Here is a 21977-nt window from a genome sequence, read left to right as displayed (position 1 = left end):
TAAATACACAGAACAAATATATATAAACCCCAAACAGACCTTTATATTTAGAGAATTTATTTTAACAAGCCTTTCAAATCAGTAAGGAAAGCATGGACTTGTCAATAATGATTAGACTACAATTGGCTTCCATTTAGAAAAAAATAAAATTAGTTTTTTACTATAGACAAATCAATTCCATATCAAAGATTGAAACCTAAAATCAAAACTTTGAAAGTATGAGGAAAACTATTTTTAAAACCATTTCTATAATCCTCAACTAAAAAATGACTTCCCTAATTAAGACACCAATCCAGATGACAGTGAGAGGATTTCCCCAGGAAAAAAGTCACCATAAATAAAATTAACATATTAACAAGGTGGGAGAAAAATATTTATAACCTATCTTATATCATAAAGTTTGAACAGCCATAATAATAAGAGCTCCTACACATCAGTAAAAGACAAACATGCTAATATTAAAATGGGCAAAGAATACAGAAGTACAATTCATGGAAAAAATCCAGATGACCAGGAAAACATAGGAAAAGATGTACTCAGTCTCAATATAATTAGGGAAATCCAAAAGCAATAAAGAGATAACATTTGTTATTCATGAGTTTGGTAAAAAAAAAATATCAAAAATATCCAGTGTGGATAACATCAGAGAAAACTAGTTTTGTTTTTTTTTTTAATTTAAGTTCAGTTAATTAACATATAATGTATGGTTTCAGAGGTAGAGTTCAGTGATTCATCATTCTTATATAATATCCAGTGCTCATTACATCAGCTGTGCTCCTTAATGCCCATCACCCAGTTACCCCATCCTGCACTCCACCCCCTCCAGCGACCCTCAGTTTGTTTCCTATGATTAAGAGTCTCTTATGGTTTGTCTCCCTCTCTGATGTTGTCTTGTTTTATTTTTTCTTTCTTCCCCTATGATCCTCTGTTTTGTTTCTTAAATTCCACATATGAGTGAGAACATATAATTGTCTTTCTCTGATTGATTTATTTAGCTTAGCATTCTATCCTCTAGCTCCATCCATGTCACTGCAAATGGCAAGATTTTGCTTTTTGATGGCTGAGTAATATCCATTGTATACGTATACCACATCTTTTTAACCCATTCATCTGTCAGTGGAGATCTAGGCTCTTTCCATTGTTTGGATACTGTGGACATTGCTGCTATAAACATGGGGGTGCAGGAGCCCCTTCATATCACTACATTTTATCTCTGGGGTAAATACCCAGTAGTGCAATTCCTGGGTGGTAAGGTAGCTCTATTTTCAACTTTTTGAGGAACTTCAAACCACCCTACTGCTTTCTGAGTGGCCACAGCATTCTGACCCACGATGTACAAGGGTTTCTCCTTTCTCCACATCCTCACCATCTGTTGTTTCCCAACTTGTTAATTTTAGCCATTCTGACTGGTGTGATTTGATTTACATTTCCCTGATGCTGAGTGATATGGAGCATTTTTTCATGTGTCTATTGGCCATTTGAATGTCTTCTTTGGAGAAATGTCTGTTCATGTCTTATCCTCATTTCTTTTTTTTAAAAGATTTTATTCATTTATTCATTAGAGAGAGAGAGAGAGAGAGAGAGAGAGAGGCAGAGACACAGGCAGAGGGAGAAGCAGGTCCCATGCAGGGGAGCCTGATGTGGGACTCGATCCTGGGACTCCAGGATCACGCCCGGGGCTGAAGGCAGGCGCTAAACTGCTGCGCCACCCAGGGATCCCCAATTCTGCTCATTTCTTGATTGGATTTTTTTCTCTGGGTGTTGAGTTTGATAAATTCTTTGTAGATTTTGGAGACTAGCCCTTTATCTGATAAGACATTTGCAAATATCTTCTCCTATTCTGTCAGTTGTCCTTTTGTCGATTGTTTCCTTTGTTGTGCAGAAGGTTTTTATTTTGATGAACTCTCAATAGTTCATTTTTGCCTTTGTTTCCCTTGCCTTTAGAGACATGTCTAGTGAGAAGTCGATGCAGCCAAGGTCACAAAGGTTGCTGCTTGTGTTCTTCTCTAGGATTTTGATGGATTCCTGTCTTACATTTAGGTTTTTCATCCATTTTGAGTATATTTTTGCATATGGTCTGAGGAAATGGTCCAGTTTCATTTTTCTGCATGTGGCTGTCTAATTTACCCAACACCATTTGTTGAAAAGACTGTCTTTTTTCCACTGGATATTCTTTCTTGCTTTGTTGAAGATTATTTGACCTTAGAGTTGAGGGTCCATTTTTGGGTTCACTATTCTGTTCCATTGACCTGTGTGTCTGTTTTTGTGCCAGCACCATACTGTCTTGATGATTACAACTTTGTAATAGAGCTTGAAGTCCAGAATTGTGATGCCACCAGCTTGGATTTTCTTTTGCAACAGTCTTTTGGCTATTTGGAGTCTTTTCTGGTTCCATATAAATTTTAGGATTATCTGTTCCAGCTCGGTGAGAAAAGTTGATGGCATTTTGATAGGGATTGCATTGAATGTGTAGATTGCTGTAGGTAGCATGGACATATTAACAAGATTTGTTCTTCCAATCCATGAGCATGGAATGTTTTTCCATTTCTTTGTGTTTTCTTCAGTTTCTCTCATGAGCGTTCTGTAGTTTTCTGAGTACAGATCCTTTGCCTTTTTGATGAGGTTTATTCCTAGGTCTCTGATGGGTTTTGGTGCAATTATAAATGAGATTGGCTCCTTAATTTCTCTTTCTTCTGTCTCATTCATTAGTTTATAGAAGTGCAACTGATTTCTGTGCACTGATTTTATATCCTGCCACGTTGCTGAATTCCTGTATGAATTCTAGCAATTTTGAGGTGGAGTCTGTTGGGCTTTCCACGTAGAGTATCATGTCATCTGTGAGGACTGAGAGTTTGACATCTTTGCTGATTCAGATGCCTTTTATTTCTTTAGTCGTATGATTGCTGAGGCTAGGACTTCTAGTACTATGTTCAACAACAGTGATGATAGTGGACATCTCTGCCATGTTCCTGACCTTAGGGGAAAAGCTCTCAGTTTTTCCCCACTGAGAATGATATTCACTGTGGGCTTTCCATATATGGCTTTTATGCTATTGAGGTATGTTCTCTCTATCCTTACACTGTGAAGTGTTTTAATCAAGAAAGGATGCTGTCCCTTGTTAAATGCTTTTTCTGCATCTGTTGAGAGGATCCTTTGGTTCTTGTCCTTTCTTTTATTAATGTAGTGTATCACATTGATTGATTTGCGGATGTTGAATCAGCCTTGCAGCTCAGGAATAAATCCCACGTGGTCGTGGTGAATAATCCTTTTAATGTACTGTTGGATCCTATGGGTTAGTATTTTGGTGAGAGTTTTTGCATCCATGTTTATCTGGGATATTGGTCTGTAATTCTCCTTTGTGGTGGGGTCTTTGTCTGCTTTTGAGATCAAGGTAATGCTGGCCTCCAAGGAGTTTGGAAATTTTCTTTCCATTTCTATTTTTTGAAACAGCTTCAGAAGAATAGGTATTACTTTTTCTTTAAATACTTGGTAGAATTCCTCTGGGAAGCCATCCAGCCCTGGACTCTTGTTTGTTGGGAGATTTTTGATTGCTACTTCAATTTACTTGCTGGTTATGAGTCTGTTCAGGTTTTCTATTTCTTCCTGTTTCAGTTTTAGTAGTTTATACGTTTCTAGGAATGCATCCATTTCTTCCAGATTGCCTAATTTATTGGCATACAGTTGCTCATAATGTGTTCTTATAACTGTTTGTATTTCTTTGGTGTTGGTTGTGATCTCTCCTTCTATCCAGCATTGCTGGTGGATGTGTAAATTGGAAAAACCTTTTTCCAAGAAATATTTGTTAGTATTGATAAAATTTTAAATTTGATTCAAATACTCTACTTTTAGACAATTATTCCTAGAAAAATAGTTGCATTTGTGCAGTAAGATACATTTACAAAAATGTTCACAGCATCATGCTTTGACTGGACATCTCATTTATGGAGAAATAGTTAAGTCACACATAGTGTGGTATATTAGTCACTATGGAACATAACAGTTAAAAGCAATAATATAGCTCTACTGGAGCTGCCATAGAAATAAGACATTTTAATTAAATGAGAAAGTAAGTTGCAGGATAATATATCCTGTTTATATAATAATTTAATATTAAAACTATGTACTTATAAGTATATTAGATTCAACGATATGGCATTATCATTTTTTCAGTAACCAATCATCAAATATTGACAATTTTGTATGATTCAAATATGTAAGGAAGAGCATAGGAAATATGTGGAATGACAGATACACTCAACTAGAGACTATTCCAGTTAACCATAGAAAGGACAAGAATTGCTCAATGTTAAACCCTGATCTTTCACATGAGGACAAATGCCTTGCCCCCAGGAGCTGCCTCAGACAGACTCTAGGCAGAGGAACAACCAAAGGACGGTGGTGCTGAGGACCCCGCCCCCTGAATCCCTGCCACCTCCTCCTTTGCCTCAAGATGCCATCATTTATGTGTCTCTGACAGTTTACTTAAGTGAGGATCAGATAACAGTTTAAGACCTTATCAACCATCGATGAAGACAGTGATTAAGACTGGAGGCTTTAGAGTTAGAACAAGTTAAAATTCAAGCAATACCCCAAATAGTTGCAACCAGAACAACTTTAAGATTCAAATTTCTTGCCTATATAATGGGGAATACATTCATGGGTTTAGATGAGGAACAAATCAGATAGTGCTCTTCAGGGTAAACTACTCTGCTGCTAGCATTATTGGAGCTGTTTGATATCAAAGGGCAGCCCTGGAAGGAAAAAACTGAGAGTCCGTACTGGCATTTAAACCTAAGCTCATGGGATGCCTGAATGGCTCAGCGGTTTAGCTTCTGCCTTTGGCTCAGGGCGTGATCCTGGAGTCCCAGGATCGAGTCCCACGTTGGGCTCCCTGCATAGAGCCTGCTTCTCCCTCTGCCTGTGTCTCTGCCTCTCTCTCTCTGTGTCTCTCATGAATAAGTAAATAAAATCTTCAAAAAAAAAAAAAAACCCTAAACTCAGAAACAAATCAGCTGACGACACTGAAGTCACAACAAAAGCAGGATTCTCTAAAGCTTTGTAAACTGAGCTGTGTTTTTGTCATTCCACCTGAAAGTGAAGAAAGAGATGGGAAAACTATATCGAAGGCAAATGCCTTACTGATGAGTCCATTGATACACAATGAATATTTCCAGTTTGTTTTCTTTGTCATTCTACTGCCAAGTCATCATTCAATTTTTACTTTTTGGTTTTCCTTCTATTCTTTTCCTCAGTTCAGTGTTTACAAGTATACCCTATACAGTTTTCATTTCCTTAAATTTTGATTGTCCTATATACATAGGTTCGGTTATATTAGGGACTTGGTAAAAATTCTTCCAAGAGTAAACAAAATTTTCATTTTCAGAGGTCCCTTTTTTAGCTTAATGAGTTTGACTTTTATTAATTACAATTATCATTATACATATGCAGAAAATGCAAATCTACATCTAATAGAGTAAATTATGACTTTTCCTCCTCAGTCTAAAAATTTTCACTCTGTCCTTTAATTTAATAGGTCTAATGTGTCCTCCATGATGTTTTTTATGAAATGAAAATTATTTCCAAACATAGGAGCCAGATAAAAGAAATGATGATGCAAAGTGGCATCTATGAGGAGATTTTAATGAGAAAGTACTTGTCTTAACTACAATATGATCCCAGATTTACTAACTTGCTAAACCTCAGGCAGGAGAAGGATCCATTTTTTATCTTTAGTTCCTGACTCCCTTCTGAGCACTTTCTCCACTGGATAGGGAAGGGTTGGGGGTGGGAGGAAACTAAGCAGGGAGGGGTTAGAGTAATATAATCCAATCCAATTTTTAAAACTTCATCGGATTAACGGTTGAAGCAATCACTTTAGGCAACTCTGTTCCCTTGGAATATAGAATCAGGCTCAAAATCCTTTCTCTTCCCTTCCTTTCTCCAAGATGGTGTCTAAATGTATGGGGGTTGGAGGCAGAGGGCTCTTCTTGCCTCACCAGGCCCTTTGGAAAATTTCTATCCTCCTAGTTTCCTCATCTGTGATCTAGTCTGACCCCAGGCACCAGCCCATGCTTTAGGATTTTCAGATCCTCCAAATTACCCAGCCAGGGTAAGTGGGAGCTAAAAATGCTCCCTTAGCTGGTGGTAAACGGGAACAATGAAGTCTTCTCCAACTACACCTCCAGGAGACGCTCTTCCTTCCTTCCTATAGTGATACCCTCTCTCCAGCTTTCCCTGGAATTATAATGGACAGCATGTCGAGAGAAAGAAAACAGTTTACTGATAAGGGAACAGAAAGTATTCCCAATATTATGTCCATTTTATAACGGAAAGAGGGAAAAAGCAAGGTGCAAAATGTGTATACACTATCATTAGAAATGATATAATATGTATATTAAAAAGTCTTGAATTATAAATGTCAAATTTTAAAATAACTTTTATTTTTAAATTGTATGAACAAATGTCCTTGCACAGTTGTTTTTCAGCAACCACGACTCACAGCTTGACTTTAAAAATACGGCAAAAAATAACTCCACTTTTGCAAGGTGAAGTTATCACTCATCTTTCCCATGAGCTTTGCTCAATCCTTCTGACACCATTGCCTAAGAAACAGTAAGCCAACTGGAAGGCAAAACTCAGGAGCGGATGCAGAAGGCATAGTTCTCTAGCTGTAATGGAAGGCCCCTGAAAAAACAGGCTATCCATTTTCATTGTCATAGTAATTTTAAAGCCAAAATAGTAGAAGGTTAGAGTGGCTATTAATATTGATAAGCCCAGGAAATAGGATACCATGTTTTTGCTTTCTTTTGTAGGTCACCAGGTCACTCTAGAAATCAAGCATACAAAACTCGTGTTAAAAAGTTCCAACAGCAGCAAAATAACAAGGTAAAATACTACTTTTATATGTTGGTTTTAATTACTGAATTTTAAAGAAAATTTAAAATATTTCTAGGTCTGACTCTTGTTTTAAATAGAGATAAGTAAGAGCACTTTCCATTTATTCACCTAGCTTTTTAATTTAGTATTGTAAGCAGGGGGTGAGAGGCGGATGCATTTCTTAGTGCAAGGAAGATAGAGACAAGGCTGGCATTGACTGATGTATAGGGCAGCCCTGGTGGCGCAGCAGTTTAGCGCTGCCTACAGCCTAGGGCGTGATCCTGGAGACCTGGGATTGAGTCCCACGTTGGGCTTCCTGAATGGAGCCTGCTTCTCCCTCTGTCTGTGTCTCTGCCCCTCTCTCTCTGAATAAATAAGTAAATCTTTAAGAAAAAAAACTGAAGTGTATAAACAAAACAATAAAATAACAGAAATGATCCAAGTATTTTATTCACTTTTTCTAATAAAAGCATATGTGCAATTTAGCAACTGCATTGCAACAGGTAGAAATTTTCATAATAATTTATATTCCTGGAACTGAATAATTTTATGCATATTCTTATAAAGTATCTTCTTTAGATTTCAAATAATGAGCTAAAGCAAAATATGTAGAAAAATCTATAGGACAAACATGATTTGTGAACAGTGAGTAAATTGAAAAATTCCTAAAGGTTCATCCTCAGATAAATGTTCCTTCCAGTGTCCTAGGTATCCCTTTCAAATTATTCATCCAACTTATTTTGCTAAAATAATTTTCTTACAAAGGGAAATAACCTATCTATAACCAGTTTAAATTAGATAGTTTTTAAAAATAACTTTTGAGAAAATATCTTGAACAACTTTTAGTCTAAAATTAAAAATTTCAAAAAAATTTACCACCTCTGATGGTAAAAGTGAGTGATAATCAACCAGTGCCCACTCTACCTGAGATCTAGAGTTGGGTGGAAATGAACGCATCAAAGCTTGTACCTGAAACAAGTTATTACTATCAATATATAATCAAGGATACTGAGGCAACCAGACCAAAGACTCAATTTCATGTTATCTAGGTGCACACTGGGAATAACGTGTGCTATTTTGATTTCCTGAAGTAAAGGAAATTGGAAAGACAGAAAAAATTCAGTCTTAGAGCCAAAAAATGACAATGAAACATCAGATCTGATATTAACAAAATGTCCGGAAGGATGGAAACACCAAATAAATCCTAAACTACTAGGTAAAATTAAGGACCACATTTCAAACAAGGAAGCAGCATAGAATAATCACGTCGGCTACGGTTGGGAATGTGGTGACTGGTCATGAACTGTTTGTCCCCTCTGCTTCAAGAGATGGTTCAGCCTGAGAATCTAAATGGGTTTAAAAAGAGATGGAATATATTGCTACTACATGATAAAGGTAGGAATATGTTGGAGGGCATCTCCAAACCTTTCCAAGAGGACACCCTAAACAGCATGCATATCCTTTCTAACACCAGCAGAAGTGACACTGGAGTGAAATACAGATTTGACCTCAGGTGGCATTTCTTAAGCTCTTAAAACTATTTCTCTTCCAGATAATCAGGAAAAGAAATTCTGAATTACTGACCAGAGGATATGAAGAATTTAACTATCAAGACGGGGAAGGAAATTAAAAATTAAAAATGTACAGATTGTAATTTAATCTGTCTCAAGAGAAATGGCTTGCTTTCTCAAGGAAAATTGTATCCACTCTTAAAGTCCTGAAAATATAGGCAGGCATATTCACCAGTCATTGGAATCCAGGCATAGAGTCAACCTTGAGAACCAATACACACCATGTTTCAAATAGAGAAGAATTGTGTACTTGATGACTAGCACATTCTGCGGAAAAATATGCTTATTATCAAAACCCAAAACACAATCAGTAAAACATATTTCAGCTACTCCTGACCCATAGTCAAAGTGAGAGCAAACCAAGTTTGCTTCCAGCTGCCCTTAAAATACTGCTCACAGATCATTTACAAGTGCAGCTTACTTATTGTTTGGGGGAGGTTGAACAATACAGAAGGGAGCAAAGCTGACTTCATGGGTTACATTGTCCATAAAAGATGACTACTTGTACAAGGAGACGCAGGTCTCTCTGAATCATGAATGTATCCAGTATGTAAATACTGGTGGGGGTGTATTTGTTCCACACTTCAATGTCTGTAACACACACACACACACACACACACACACACACACACATCCCTTTAATTCTTCAGGCACACTAGTTTTGGAAATTAGTATTTGCACAGATCATTTTATTGCCAATAATTTCTGAATTGTTCTTTTTTTTAAAAAAAAGGAACTGGGGTTCACACATACATACCATGGGAAATCTAACTTTTCTTGTGACCAGTCACATAAAGCTGTATATATTAAGGCCAGACCCTATATTGGGGAGAAAAAGTGACTTTGTACTTTGTAACATAACCAACTCCTGTTTTCCATCACAGATGAACTATGCCTTCCTATAATTTAATAATGTCATTGAATACTCGACACTAACTTTCCAATGTGCATGGGTAGATTGGTATCAAGGTAATCTATTTTAGCCAGTTTTTAATGTGCTACTTAAAGAAAAATGATTCCTCTGTATCTATTTCAAATGTTCCACTATTAAAATATTTGCTGCAAAACATTAATTTCAATAAAATATAAGCAACATATTCATAGATTTATAATAAAATGGATGTGTTTTACTAGCTATTCCCTGGATTTTCTTTATGGATTATGATAAATGATTTTCATGCTACCAAAAGATAAAATATTCAACATTGATAGCAATATTTTAGCAGTAAAACTTCAAGAATAAAAACAAATATTTCCTAATAATAGATACAATCTTTTGGGAAGTGGTATTTCTCCCCCTAGTTACAAACCCTTGATAACCCACTCCTTTGGCCTCAGAAATACATAGCATTCATCCTATTCCCACCCCAATCCTATCCCAGAGTAAGGAATTGTGATATAGGATAAGGACTTCAAATTGTGATATGTTGATCAAGTGCCACAAAGAATGGTGGCATGAGATATACCTACTCACTTCCATGTCCCTGGAACACAGAGGAAAACATGCTTGTTAAGAAGCATGATAGGCCAACCAAAAACATATGAGAACAATTCCATCAAGACAGAAAATGAGGAGCACCTGGGTGGCTCAGTTGGTTAAGAGCTTGCCTTTGGCTCAGGTCATGATCCCAGGGTCCTGGGATCAGGGCCCATGTCGGGGTCCCTGCTTAGTAAAGGAGTCTGTTTCTCCCTCTCCCTCTGCCTCTCTCCCTGCTTGTGCTCTCTCTCAAGTAAATAAAAACTTAAAAAAAAATGTCAGAGAGAAAATGAGGGGCATCTGGGTGGCTCAGTAGGTTAAGCATCTGACTTCAGCTCAGGTCATGATCTCAGGGTGCTGGGATCCAGCCCTGTGATAGGCTCCACACCCCACAGGGAGTCTGCTTGCTCCTCTGCCCCTCCTCCCACTCCTGCTTGCATGCTCTCTCTCTCTCAAATAAATAAAAACATTTAAAAAAAATAAGTAAGAGAAAATGAAAATCCATGGTCACATCTTCATAACATGCCCTCCATCCTCTACATTTCAGTTGTGCTCTAACAAGAGTAGGGAATGTAGTTTTTTTTTTTTTTGAAGGTTTTATTTATTTACTCATGAGAGACAGAGAAAGAGAGGCAAAGACACAGGCAGAGGGAGAAGCAGGCTCCATGCAGGGAGCCCGATGTGGGACTCGATTCTGGGACTCCACGATCATGCCCTGGGCTGAAGGGAGACGCTCAGCCACTTGCTGAGCCACCCAGGTGTCCCGGGAACGAAGTTTTTGATGGGTAAAGAGACGTATGTAAACACTCCATCCTCGGTTAGAAAGGCCGCCCTTTGAAGCCCGAGCCTCTCACTCATTGGATTACCCACATTTTGAATTGGTCTTTCCCAACCAGCTGGAGAAGAGTCGTTGACCTGCACTCTCAGAAGACCCACCTGCATCATGGTAGGTTCCAGATGCGGGCATGAAGTAGCTTCTAGAGACTGCCTATATTCCAAATTTCAGCAAGAGCTCTTCCTTGGATCCCCAATTTTTACATCCCATCATCTCAACAACAGATTGGTAAAGGCCTGGGGAAAGGCAGCCAAGGTTTGGGTTCTCTACAATCTAGTCAGTGTGAGTAGTCGCAGGTCACACATGGTCCTACTTGTTCCCTGGACAAAAACCCATAACAGTTTGGGGCCAATACTCAAGGACGTTCTGGTCACCTGAGTTCCCCTGGCTCTTCTGCCAGCCAACTTGCACAGGGTTTCCAGCCCTGGTGACTGGGTAAGGCTCGGGACCCCAGCCTCTGCAACTTACTCCATCTGAAACCTGGAACAAGTGCCGTGTTTACAGCTGTTTTGTTTGTAACACCCTGTAACTGTATGAAAAGCACAAGATGCAAGAGGAAATTCTACACAGACAGCATTTATTATTTCTGTTTCCAGTACATCAGTGTTTTAAGAAAGAATCAAATATACAGTTTTTAAGGAAATGAGGAAAAATTAAGTATCAGTTGCAATTACACGGATTTTCAAAAGTGAAAAGAAAATGGCCAATTAGTAAGCCTATTTGAGGTCTGAAGGGGAGATGCTGCATAGATACAAAGTAAAGATTCTTTTTGTAATGCACATTTTTTTCCTGATTATCTTTTGAAAAATTTCTTGAAAAGTATGACAACCAAACTTACTTCATACATTAAATTAGTGATGGGGAAGTCTACCTGTTGGGTAGACTCTACCTTTCAAAGTCTCTCCAGCTTTATCCCTTCATGAGGCTGATGCACAGAATGTCTCCTTACTGCTGGCCCTCTCCAGTGTGGCACTGCCATTTCTACATGCTAAGAATTTATATACCAGTTCTCTCTTCATCCAAGTATTAATAACCATAGTTTCTGCTTCTCTATTACATTCAATTCATTCTAAAACTCAGCTAAGATCTCGGAGTGCTTTGTCACCTAAAACATATCAGTGTTCTTCAACCTGGGGATATAGAGTCTTCAGGGGCAGACTGATTTCTCTTCCACCATTGCTTTTCTTCTTCCTTATTGTTAACATTTGATCCCCTCAACTTATCCTTGTTCTCATTTTTAGAGATCTTCTATCCTCCCCTCCCTTGTTAGTTTTATTTCTTCTCAGAGAACTAAAAACTCTCAATACTTGTTATTTCTGGTAATGATATATAGTGAAAATGTCACATCTTCTGAAGGTGTGGAATGACAAAATCAACAGGGAGCTACTCAAAAACATTTGCTTGATTCTTTTTGCTCCACATGACTGGAACAAAAGCATTTATAATCTCTTTTATGGTCTAGAACTAAATTATTTGACCCCTCTTGATCTCTTTTACCTCGTCTATAGAAGGAGGCAGACCTACCACTAATATTGGATTATTGACTGGCTGATTCATTCAATAATATTTATTCTACTTATCCAAGTATTCAAGGTACTTCATGTAAAGAAACCAAAGATCTATATATCTGGATCCCCTGAGAACCATAGTAATAACCTGTGAATGAAATTCTTAAAAAATTTTTTTACTCCAATAAAGTTCTACAATTAATCTTCATTATTCTTGCCTATAAATTTCTGTTTTCTAGCTAAGCTGCCACAAAGACCATCTATCTTCCATGTAAGGTTGTATTTTCTTACAAAAATGTTCACTGTGTTATAGAAAAGAATGACCTATTAACAAGTCATTATAAGAAGCAGGATGTGAGTTACAATAGAATATCTCTTGTGTGGGCTTGTCCTCCGTGCATTATTTCATATTTCCTCACATAATCCTTTGAGAAGGTGCCATCTACTCAACTTTACAACTAAGAAAATTCATTGTTCTCTTGACCTATGTGTATTCGAGAAACATTCCTGCTCTCCGAGTATACCCACAGCTCACAATACATACCTCAAATATGTTAGTGGAATTAGGAATTATACTATAATTAAATGGAATGTGAAAACATTTTTCCTTCTCATTTTTAATATTTTATGTATGTCTACTTTTGCAAAGTATACACTAAGGAAGGAACATGTATTGAGTAAGACAAGCATTAAGAAAAGATTAGTTCTTAATATGGTTTAAATTTAAAATTTTAAATCTTAATTAAGATGACATTAAAGTAGGAATTTACTTTTGATTCCTACAGTTTTCACATAATGTTTATGGGTGTGATTGTGAATACTGTAAAGTGGCTACATCAACATCTTTTAGAACACCATTTCTGCTATTTTCCTTAAAGGCTGGTAGGGTCCCAAATTTTTCCAGCAAAGGGGCTTCTGTGTGTGTGTGTGTGTGTGTGCGCGCGCGTGCACGCACACATCTATTATATGTAGGTTATCATAAGTCTATCTGAATTAGGGCAATTCTCCTGGTAGCCAAAATTAACTCAGGAGACTACTTTAAATAGATAATAAGTTCTAGGACAGCTCTGTGACATAATTAGCAACAAAATGGCTTAAAACTATAATTTTATTACCTACTAAAGACTTACAAAGATGGTTTGCTGTGATAAATGTCTTACAAATTCTTCAAAACATTAAGTTCTCTCATTATAATAATCTTAACCTGTCTGAAGAGTTTTCTGTCTAGAGCTTACATGTATCTGGGAGATATGTAAGATTCCTTCTGAAAGCAGCACTAATGGGACAACTTACTAAAAATCAATTTGGTTATTAAATTGTCTTCAAGGACTTTACTTGCTACTAGTTAAGTTTATCATTCACTATCCTATCAAATAAAAACACCAATTAAAGGCGAGTGATGAGAAGAGAGAATAGGTCATTTATTTTCAGTAACCAGACCTTCTGTCAACCAATCACAGGGACCAAATGACCCAGGAGTGGGTGATTTTCTGCAGTAATACAGCCTTCAAAAGATAATCATATTCACATTCTCAATAGCACAGACAGGACCACTTAATTTCTTTAACAGGAGACAATCATTTGCATAGTATCATAATAAATAAATATTTCTGTACTAAGACACATATTATGAGAGAAGCAACTCTGAAAACTGTGGCTCACAAGCACTAATCTAATCAGCTGGGAAATATTTTCCTAACTGAGGTACTCTTTCTAGAAAAAAAAAAAACACTAGAAATCCATTTCAAAGGTTAAGGTATTTAAAAATCAGGGAAAAAAGTGCAAAGAATAATTTTATTTTTCTAACTTTATTCTAAAATACAAACAAGACTCATTAAGATTATGCCAACATAACTCCTTGATGTATCTTTATCTCCAAATTTCTAATATGAAGTCATAAATATTAGGCTTGAAACTGCTGACATTTGATCAAAACTAACACCACACAAAGAAAAAAAATTAAATTATCAGTTACATGAAATAAGGAATTATTAAGTACTGGACTTTTGAATCACAAAGCTTATAAAACAGTTCTACAATTACCAAATTCTCAAGACCAAAAGATACTAGGAACTTTTTAAAAACAAAGATGGTTTGCAGCAAAACACTAGCTTAAATCATATGAAACAACTTGGACAAGATTCTGATACAAAAATCACAATTGAGATGAAGTTGAAAGAATATCTGAATTCAGTCCAGTTAAGCCACAGTGCCACCAAAAACCTTTTTCCTTTTCTAAGCGAAACAAGGTATCTCCAAACTTTGAAGCATTTAAATGCTTTGAGAATTTCCTTTATTTGTCCATGGAATAGAAAAAAATATTTTCCATAGTGACACAATGTGATAGAAAAGAAAAATTAATCCATGCAAGATACTGTAAGTACCTTCTTTATCACAGAGTACATCACATGCATTCAGGCCCTTTCTGGAATTCTAGAAGTTCAGGTAAATTGTTTTACTCAAATTAAGACACTGCAAAGGAGGGGGGGGGGAATTAAAATTTCCACCTTCAATGCAAATTTCCATTAATTTCTGAAAAAGTAACGTATACAGTTTTTCAGATCAAAAAAGATCAGTGCCTTATTTTAAGTGCCTTAATTTTTGTAAGAAAATTTAAGCTAAGGTTTCATTATTCCAGTTATATGGTTCTGTGCCTCCTTCCAAAGTTAGTATTTTGAGTTTTTTAAAAAAATCTCTTTTCCTAAAGAACAATTATGATAGACTTCAAGATAGTCTGTTGGCAAAGAATGAGAAATGTCAGAATCTGTCCAAGTGTTAACAAGTGTTAGAATGAGAAGGAATTGAACAGTTACAGCTGGATACAGGAAAATAATTTTCAGGCCCCAAATTCACTACCATAATTTACCTTAAATTAACAAAAAGCCATGATTACTAAAATCTGTTCCCTTTGTAGAAGCAGTTCTAACATGATCACAGAACCGTTAAATCTCTGGGGCACAGACCCTCCTTGCTACCACGGCAAGGGCTCCCAGCTGTCAGCTAAGGCGCAACATCTACTTCAGCAGATTCTGCAGCATGGCCGTTGCATACGTGGGCCTAGCCTGTCTGCTCTCAATTGCATTCTGGAGGTACTGGATGCCTCCACAGCGTTCCCAAATTTCTTCAAACTGTCTTGGCAAAATCTCAGCACCACGCTTTCGAGTCAGGCCCGTCTCTTCAAGATTCAGCTCACACATCTCCATGTCATCCTTACCTGCACAGGGGAGGCATCAGAGAATAAACCATCTCTCTTTTCAGAAGGACTTACTATAAACTTTACTCCTGAAATAGTTCTCAGTTCTCATAGATATAAAAACTTTTAAACCTTTCTTTTCCTCCTCTGTGACAGAAATCTGCTTAATAAATTCACCAGAAGCAACTTAAATTTGTCCTCCACCAAAGACCCTTTCAGAAAGTATTAACACCACAGCTGATTAAACAAGTTATCAGCCTTAATAAAAAAAATGCTACATTTCTTTAAACAATTATAAATTAACTGATATAATTAAACACCAATGAAAAGGTTCTTAGGACACAGGCAAGTTTCTATGTGCTCTCTATGAGGACATAATTAATCCAAGCGATTTCACATCATAAATAAATTAATCCTCAATTAACTGGAAGTGTGATTTAACTGCAAAATTCCATCCCTCAAACCTGATATTTAATGAACTATTACATTATATGTTAGACAGTTTCATTCAAAGGGTTTATAATCCTTTTTTGCTTTATAAGGTTTTTTTCATGTGAATCATACACACCAGCCACAAGAAGGATGGGTGGCTTGTCAGGATGGAGTTCCATTTGCCGGGCAATCCATGGTCCATCAAAATGGGCATACCACCAGCCTTTTTTCTTATTCTGCGGGTCTTTGTACTGGTCGGCAGGGCGGATGAACGGGATGCGGAAGAAGCGCTGCTGTCGGTTCATTTCCATCTCCTGCTGCCTGGCAGGAAGCTGAGACGCTGGGTTCTGCTGAGCTATTACAAAGAGCAAGGAAAGTTACACCAGCAGCCCAGGGGATAATGAAAACAGCCTTTAATCCTAAAAAGCACTACACATTTTTTTTTAAAGAAGAAGAGGGTTCCTAATATTAGTAACTTTAAAACAAAATATAAATATTAATTGCTTATAACTGAATAAAACTTAGATTGTAATCTTAGAATTTTCTTACCCTAAAGATGTTCCTTAACATTGTACACACACACGCACACACATTCCACAACACCAGCAATAATAACAAACAAGCCCAAGGAAATTCCCACAAATGACTGTATCAGTAACCTAAAATTCACATGGCAGGAAAGCAAACTAGTATTATTTGTTAGGATTTATGTTATCTCCAAAGAGTTCAGAATCAAAGGCCACAGAATAATTTTTATGAGACTGTTTATGATAAAACAGATAAATGGTAATTTCACAAATGTGAAGAATTCTAGCTGTCAATTTAATCACTATTTCCTCAGAGAAGTGGAAGACAAAAGTTTGCTCTTTTGCCAACTGATTTTGGAATTTAAAATGGCCAGAACAGGTATATTACTAATAATATTTAGACAACTTCATGACAACAAAAAACTGTAACCAGTAAAAGCATGAACTTTCCCTCAGAGTTATTTACTTACTCTGAAATCAGATTTCTCTTGGAATAAAATCTACTGAGATAAGTGGGGAGTATATAATATTTGGTTCTCTTTGTTACAGAAAAGAAAAACCCTTGCTTTTCTGCTAGTACTAGACATTGCACTCATCAATTTTTCCCCCTTGCTCAATTTTCATTTCATAAACATATAGGTTTTTCTTTTATCTGCAGATAAAAATATTTCTCTGGGGCAATAACTTTATAGCTTCAGCAGCATAATTCTGGAAAGTCTGTTTAGTATGATTTTTACTCACAACTTTAAAAGTAGGACCAACCATCTACTGCAGCTCAATTAAGAATCTCACTGAAATGCTTAAGTATGACAATGAAAAATTATAGAATACGTGTAAGTCAAGAATAGCCACATGGCTTTTGTAAGAATTTCCAAATACTGAAAGGATGAAAATACTCTTATGCTACTTTTCACACCAATAGTAAAAGCTTTATAGCAGCTGAATTTATTTCTGTGCAAACCAGAGAAGCAAAAAGCAGTTAGCAAAGCTATATATGCCCATGAAAGAATGAAACAGAGGCCCAGTTTTGTTAGTGACTTTAAAAAGCCGCATCACCTTTAGCATCACTTTTTAGCATGTTAACAGAGATGAACTTCTTTATTCTTTTGTTCCTGTAGTCCCTCCAAACTACTTACAGCTTAGTGTTTCCATTTCAAGTTTTAAAAATTACCTACTTGAAGAAAATACAGTAGCCCCAAATTAAGGAATTTTAAAAGGATAAGAAAGAAAAACCCTTCCTTCTATCCTAAGCAGTAACTTAGAATACCCACTTGATCAGGGAACTTAACTACTATACTGATGGACACTTGTAAAATTAACCTGCTTTTTTCTTTTAAAAGACTGTCTCCTGTACCTTAATATATTGGGTAAACTTAAGAAGCCTAAGGGAAAGTCTTTGATAGCTTTTTTTTCACTCACGTGAGAACTAAAATTGTACTAAAGGGGAATTAACTTCACAAATATTCATCTGGAAAAGCACAAAGATACAGATGTTGAAAGTTTGAAACTAATAAATGACTATTTCTTTCACATCCTATTGTGTCATCTTTATGTTGTGAAATAAATTTTAAATATGGCTCTATAAATTAGTAGAAGCACTTGAAAAAAAATCAGGTCCAACAAGTTGGCAAACAAATACGGCATTATATCCAAATCATTATTGCTCAACTGCAGAATAAATTTACTGCATACTGAGATGACTCAAAGTTTTTAAATTATCAAAAATGTGCATCATAAGATGCTATCTATACAAGTAACAAAATAATCTCCTCCTATTAGGAGGCATCCCATTAAAACTGTGTAATAGATTATCACACAAAACTCAGATCTCTGGATACAAATGTTTACACTATAACAGTGTTTGAAACCAGCACCTGAAGTTAGTCTTTATTCTAAAAGATCAGCTGCTTGTTAAGTTTTGCTACAATGAGAATTGTGTATATTCACAGAATAAAGTGCCAGTTATTTTTTAAACAGAAGTAATTTCATAAAACAGATTAATTTTATTCTGTATATATATTTTGGATTGATCCAAATGAAAGCATCATCTCAAATAAATAGCTTAGTACAGAAAACCAACATAATGTACTACAATTCCACTTAAAAATTGTAGCAAAACAATGTTTAATAGAAGTTAGTATTTTATAAAGTATTTTTAACCCATCATCCAGTTAGCTCATAAGTTACCACCCATTGACTTACGTGAATTGTTCAAAAATGGTGCAAAATCTGTGAATAAATATTTTACGTTGAAGAAAAGATAAAAATGGCAAAACTGTTAAATGAGCATTCTTGTAATTTATAAAGCCTTCCCATCAATTGAGGTGGTGACTAGCAAGTAAATATCCTGTCCACAATCAAATACTCTCAGAATTATCTACAACCAGATGCTGCTTTCTGATTTAAAAAAAAAAAAGAGAGAGAAAGAGAGAGAAAGAAAAAAGGGAAGAAAAAGAAAAAGAAAAAAGCTATTTTGATTATATTTTAGGAAATTCTGCTTGATTCTGCATATAAAGAGGACCTAAATTTAAAAATTATATTTCGTTTATAATTCTGGGACACAATAATATTCAAACAAAAGTCCAACGTGATGACTCAGTCATAGGCATTCTAGTACCTTCAAAGCATTACTAAAATTTCTGTAGAAATAAAAAAACCTGGGATTCCTGAGTGGCGCAGTGGTTTGGCGCCCGCCTTTGGCCCAGGGCGTGATCCTGGAGACCCAGGATCGAATCCCACGTCAGGCTCCCGGTGCATGGAGCCTGCTTCTCCCTCTGCCTGTGTCTCTGCCTCTCTCTCTCTCATTCTGTGTGACTATCATAAATTAAAAAAAAAAAAAAACTTCTACATTTATCAAAAGAATATATGCCTTAGAGAAAAAGCATTGCCGTGTTTACATATACTCAGTATATTTTACTTTTTCTTCAAACTGTCTAAATCTTAAATTCATGCAATTTTTATTTTAGGAACTATGAAATAAAACTACTCTCCAATGTCAGTTTTAAGCAACTAAATATTGCAAATCATTACTAAGTAACTTGCCACTGCTCCAATAATTATTTCTGGAAATCTCTTTCTGTAGTAAATGTGATGAGAGCGTGCTCACCCAGGAGAGAACAGAGGAGGAGGGTCTGAGATTCTCCACTCTCAGTTACAAGACTTCACCATGATTTGTCAACGTACTACTCTTAAGTAATATCTAGTTATATTTTTGTTAATTATAAGTTGTCATTTTAATTTTCTCAAATTAAGGAATTCTAATCTTTCTAAATATTAAACTAAAGAGTATTTCCTTTTAAAGGTTTATTAGCTGTCCCATTAGGAAACTCAGTACAGAATTTTCTCAACTGACTGTTAAGCATCTCGATGCACTTCAACTTCTCTCTTAACTGTACTTCTGTGTCAGAATGTGTTTTACATGAGAAAAAAAATAAAGAGAACAATGAGTACTTTTCAGAGCAGAAGTTATTATTTTATCTGAAAATGGTCCATTATCAAATTCTTTGAAGGCTACACATTCATACATACGTGTGGAGTTTACTCACATAAAATTCCCAAATATGTTCTTGGGAAATCTTCTTAATCTACTCTTTTATTCTTCCAAATAGTATATTATGAATGGAAACAGTATAAAAACAAAGTAAGCAAGGTATACCATGTATCATTTGCCTCTTTGGGGGCAAAGCTGGATGAGTACAGTACCAAACTTTGGTTTAAAAACACAAGAATTGGGATGCCTGGGTGGCTCAGGGGTTGAGCATCTGCCTTTGGCCCAGGATGTGATCCTAGGATCTGAGATCGAGTCCTGCATTGGGCTCCTTGCAGGGAACCTGCTTCTCCCTCAGCCTATGTCTCTGCCTCTCTCTCTCTCCCTCTGTGTCTCTCATGAATAAATAAATAAAGTCTTAAAAAAACACACACACACACAAGAAATATTTGTGTATTCATTAAAAAATGTATGTGCCATAAATTAAAACATTACTTTTCTTATTTTAAAAAGAAGTGTAATCATTCAGGTGTATAAATTTGGGGGAAAAAATCATGATGAAAGCCTATCAGCTAAAGGCCATAATTAGAACATTACAGCTAAATAGGTTATAGCTCGAAGGTATAGCCCATTGCCATTTTTACAAAACAAAGATAACTGGTTAGAAACTTGATACAGTGAACTGCTAATGCAATCATCCTATTATCTTCAATTCCCAGGGATAAATTTATAAATTGGAGAAGAGAGTGGTGGTCACAAGAATATCGATGATTAGAGGGCCTTCCGCTTGTTGTTTCTTAGTTCTGAGTGATCTCTCATTGCCCTTTCAGAGCATTATATTCTGACTGATGATATTCCGTGAGCAATCACTAGAAGTAACAGCTCTCTTATTAATAGTATTTCCTTTACTGAATCCATTTTTTTTACTTAATCTATTCTTTACAACAATTTGGAAATACTAAAATTCTACCATTTAATTGACTTTAATCAAACATTGCTTTTACTTGCTAGGAAGATAGTGAGGGAGAGCTCATTTTCTATGACAACTTAGGGTCATGTGTTGCTAAGCTATACTATCAGTGCTGGGAATATACTTTTGCAATAAAGACATTAAAAACATGTTCACCTTGACGTTGACCACAATTAAGCTAATAAATTGTGCCAGTCTGAAAGTAGTAAATTGAACAAATGAAATTCCAATGTTTGCTTTTAAGACTGAAATTACAACTCATATATCACAAGTATTCTCAATTAATGTTAAAGTTAGTACATACTTTTACTAGGTTAGGTCTATTCTTCTGTACTTTCCAATTTCAAGTATATAACTCTGTCTTTTGCATAACAAAGTAACAAAATTTATTTTTGGAATCTCAACCAAAAAATCAAATCCTGATATAGGCAAAACTGGTCTAAACGAAGGTACTACTTCTCACTCTTATATTTTGACAGTATTGTAAAATAATGTTTGCAGCAATTGTTCTTATTTCACTGTGTTCTTTACATTTCCACATGTAATCATTCTATATGTGTATGTATGTATATGTGGAAAAAATACATATTTACATTACTGAGCAACTTCTTTAGTATAGACAAGAGTATTCTTATCTCCAGAATTTATCTTAACAAATTCAAATATTTAATAATACAACTTAAAGACATAATAATAGAAGTAATGCTATGAAAGATAAGCCACTGTGGTTGTATTAGCCTCAGTGGATCACAGCTGCATAGTAAGAGAAAATTTGTATTATATATTTTATCCAAAATGTCTTACGTATAGTTACATACATTATATACAGATACTCTGGAACATTTAAAAGTACAGATTTGTTTTTACCATAATCAGTAACAGACTTTGGAGCACGCTGCTCTGTTTCAGTATTTCTCTTCTTATTCTTGGATTTCCACGCATGATACACTTTTAGTCTCCTGTGAAATTCTTCTCTGCAAGCTGCCAGGAGCTCAATATCTGTGGATTATATAGAAAGAGCCCCCCACCCAAAGAAGGAATTAGCATCCTAATTTAATTGTCTAACATAATTATTCTGTGGCATAAACATATATATTTATA

The 21977-nt window shown here is 35.9% G+C and overlaps 2 protein-coding genes across 7 annotated transcripts in view; one reads left to right on the top strand and one right to left on the bottom strand.

Moving 5' to 3' along the window:
- IMPG1 (interphotoreceptor matrix proteoglycan 1) overlaps positions 1-8506 on the top strand; it is a 129692-nt gene extending 121186 nt beyond the window's left edge. Inside the window, exons 16-17 of the mRNA XM_055329616.1 lie at positions 6813-6885; positions 8429-8506. Coding sequence (XP_055185591.1) covers positions 6813-6885; positions 8429-8506 — 151 coding nt within the window. The remainder of the gene's footprint in view (positions 1-6812; positions 6886-8428) is intronic.
- Positions 8507-13664: 5158 nt separating this feature from the next.
- MYO6 (myosin VI) overlaps positions 13665-21977 on the bottom strand; it is a 145642-nt gene continuing 137329 nt past the window's right edge. For 3 of the 6 annotated variants that reach the window (XM_055329647.1, XM_055329643.1, XM_055329645.1), the window contains 4 exons: positions 21744-21875; positions 18622-18648; positions 16029-16247; positions 13665-15481 (listed from right to left, as the gene is read on the bottom strand). In XM_055329647.1, the coding sequence (XP_055185622.1) occupies positions 15282-15481; positions 16029-16247; positions 18622-18648; positions 21744-21875 (578 nt within the window). In that variant the 3' untranslated portion in view covers positions 13665-15281. Of the gene's footprint in view, positions 15482-16028; positions 16248-18621; positions 18649-21743; positions 21876-21977 lie in introns of those variants that run through there. The other 3 variants (XM_055329646.1, XR_008665034.1, XR_008665035.1) reach the window with 3 other exon arrangements.

The sequence above is a fragment of the Nyctereutes procyonoides genome, unplaced genomic scaffold (assembly GCF_905146905.1).
Source record: "Nyctereutes procyonoides isolate TBG_1078 unplaced genomic scaffold, NYPRO_anot_genome, whole genome shotgun sequence".
In the NCBI taxonomy this organism is placed as follows: Eukaryota; Metazoa; Chordata; class Mammalia; order Carnivora; family Canidae; genus Nyctereutes; species Nyctereutes procyonoides.
The sequence above is the reverse complement of the archived record's forward strand: the minus strand, read 5'-3'. Positions and strand labels throughout refer to the sequence as shown.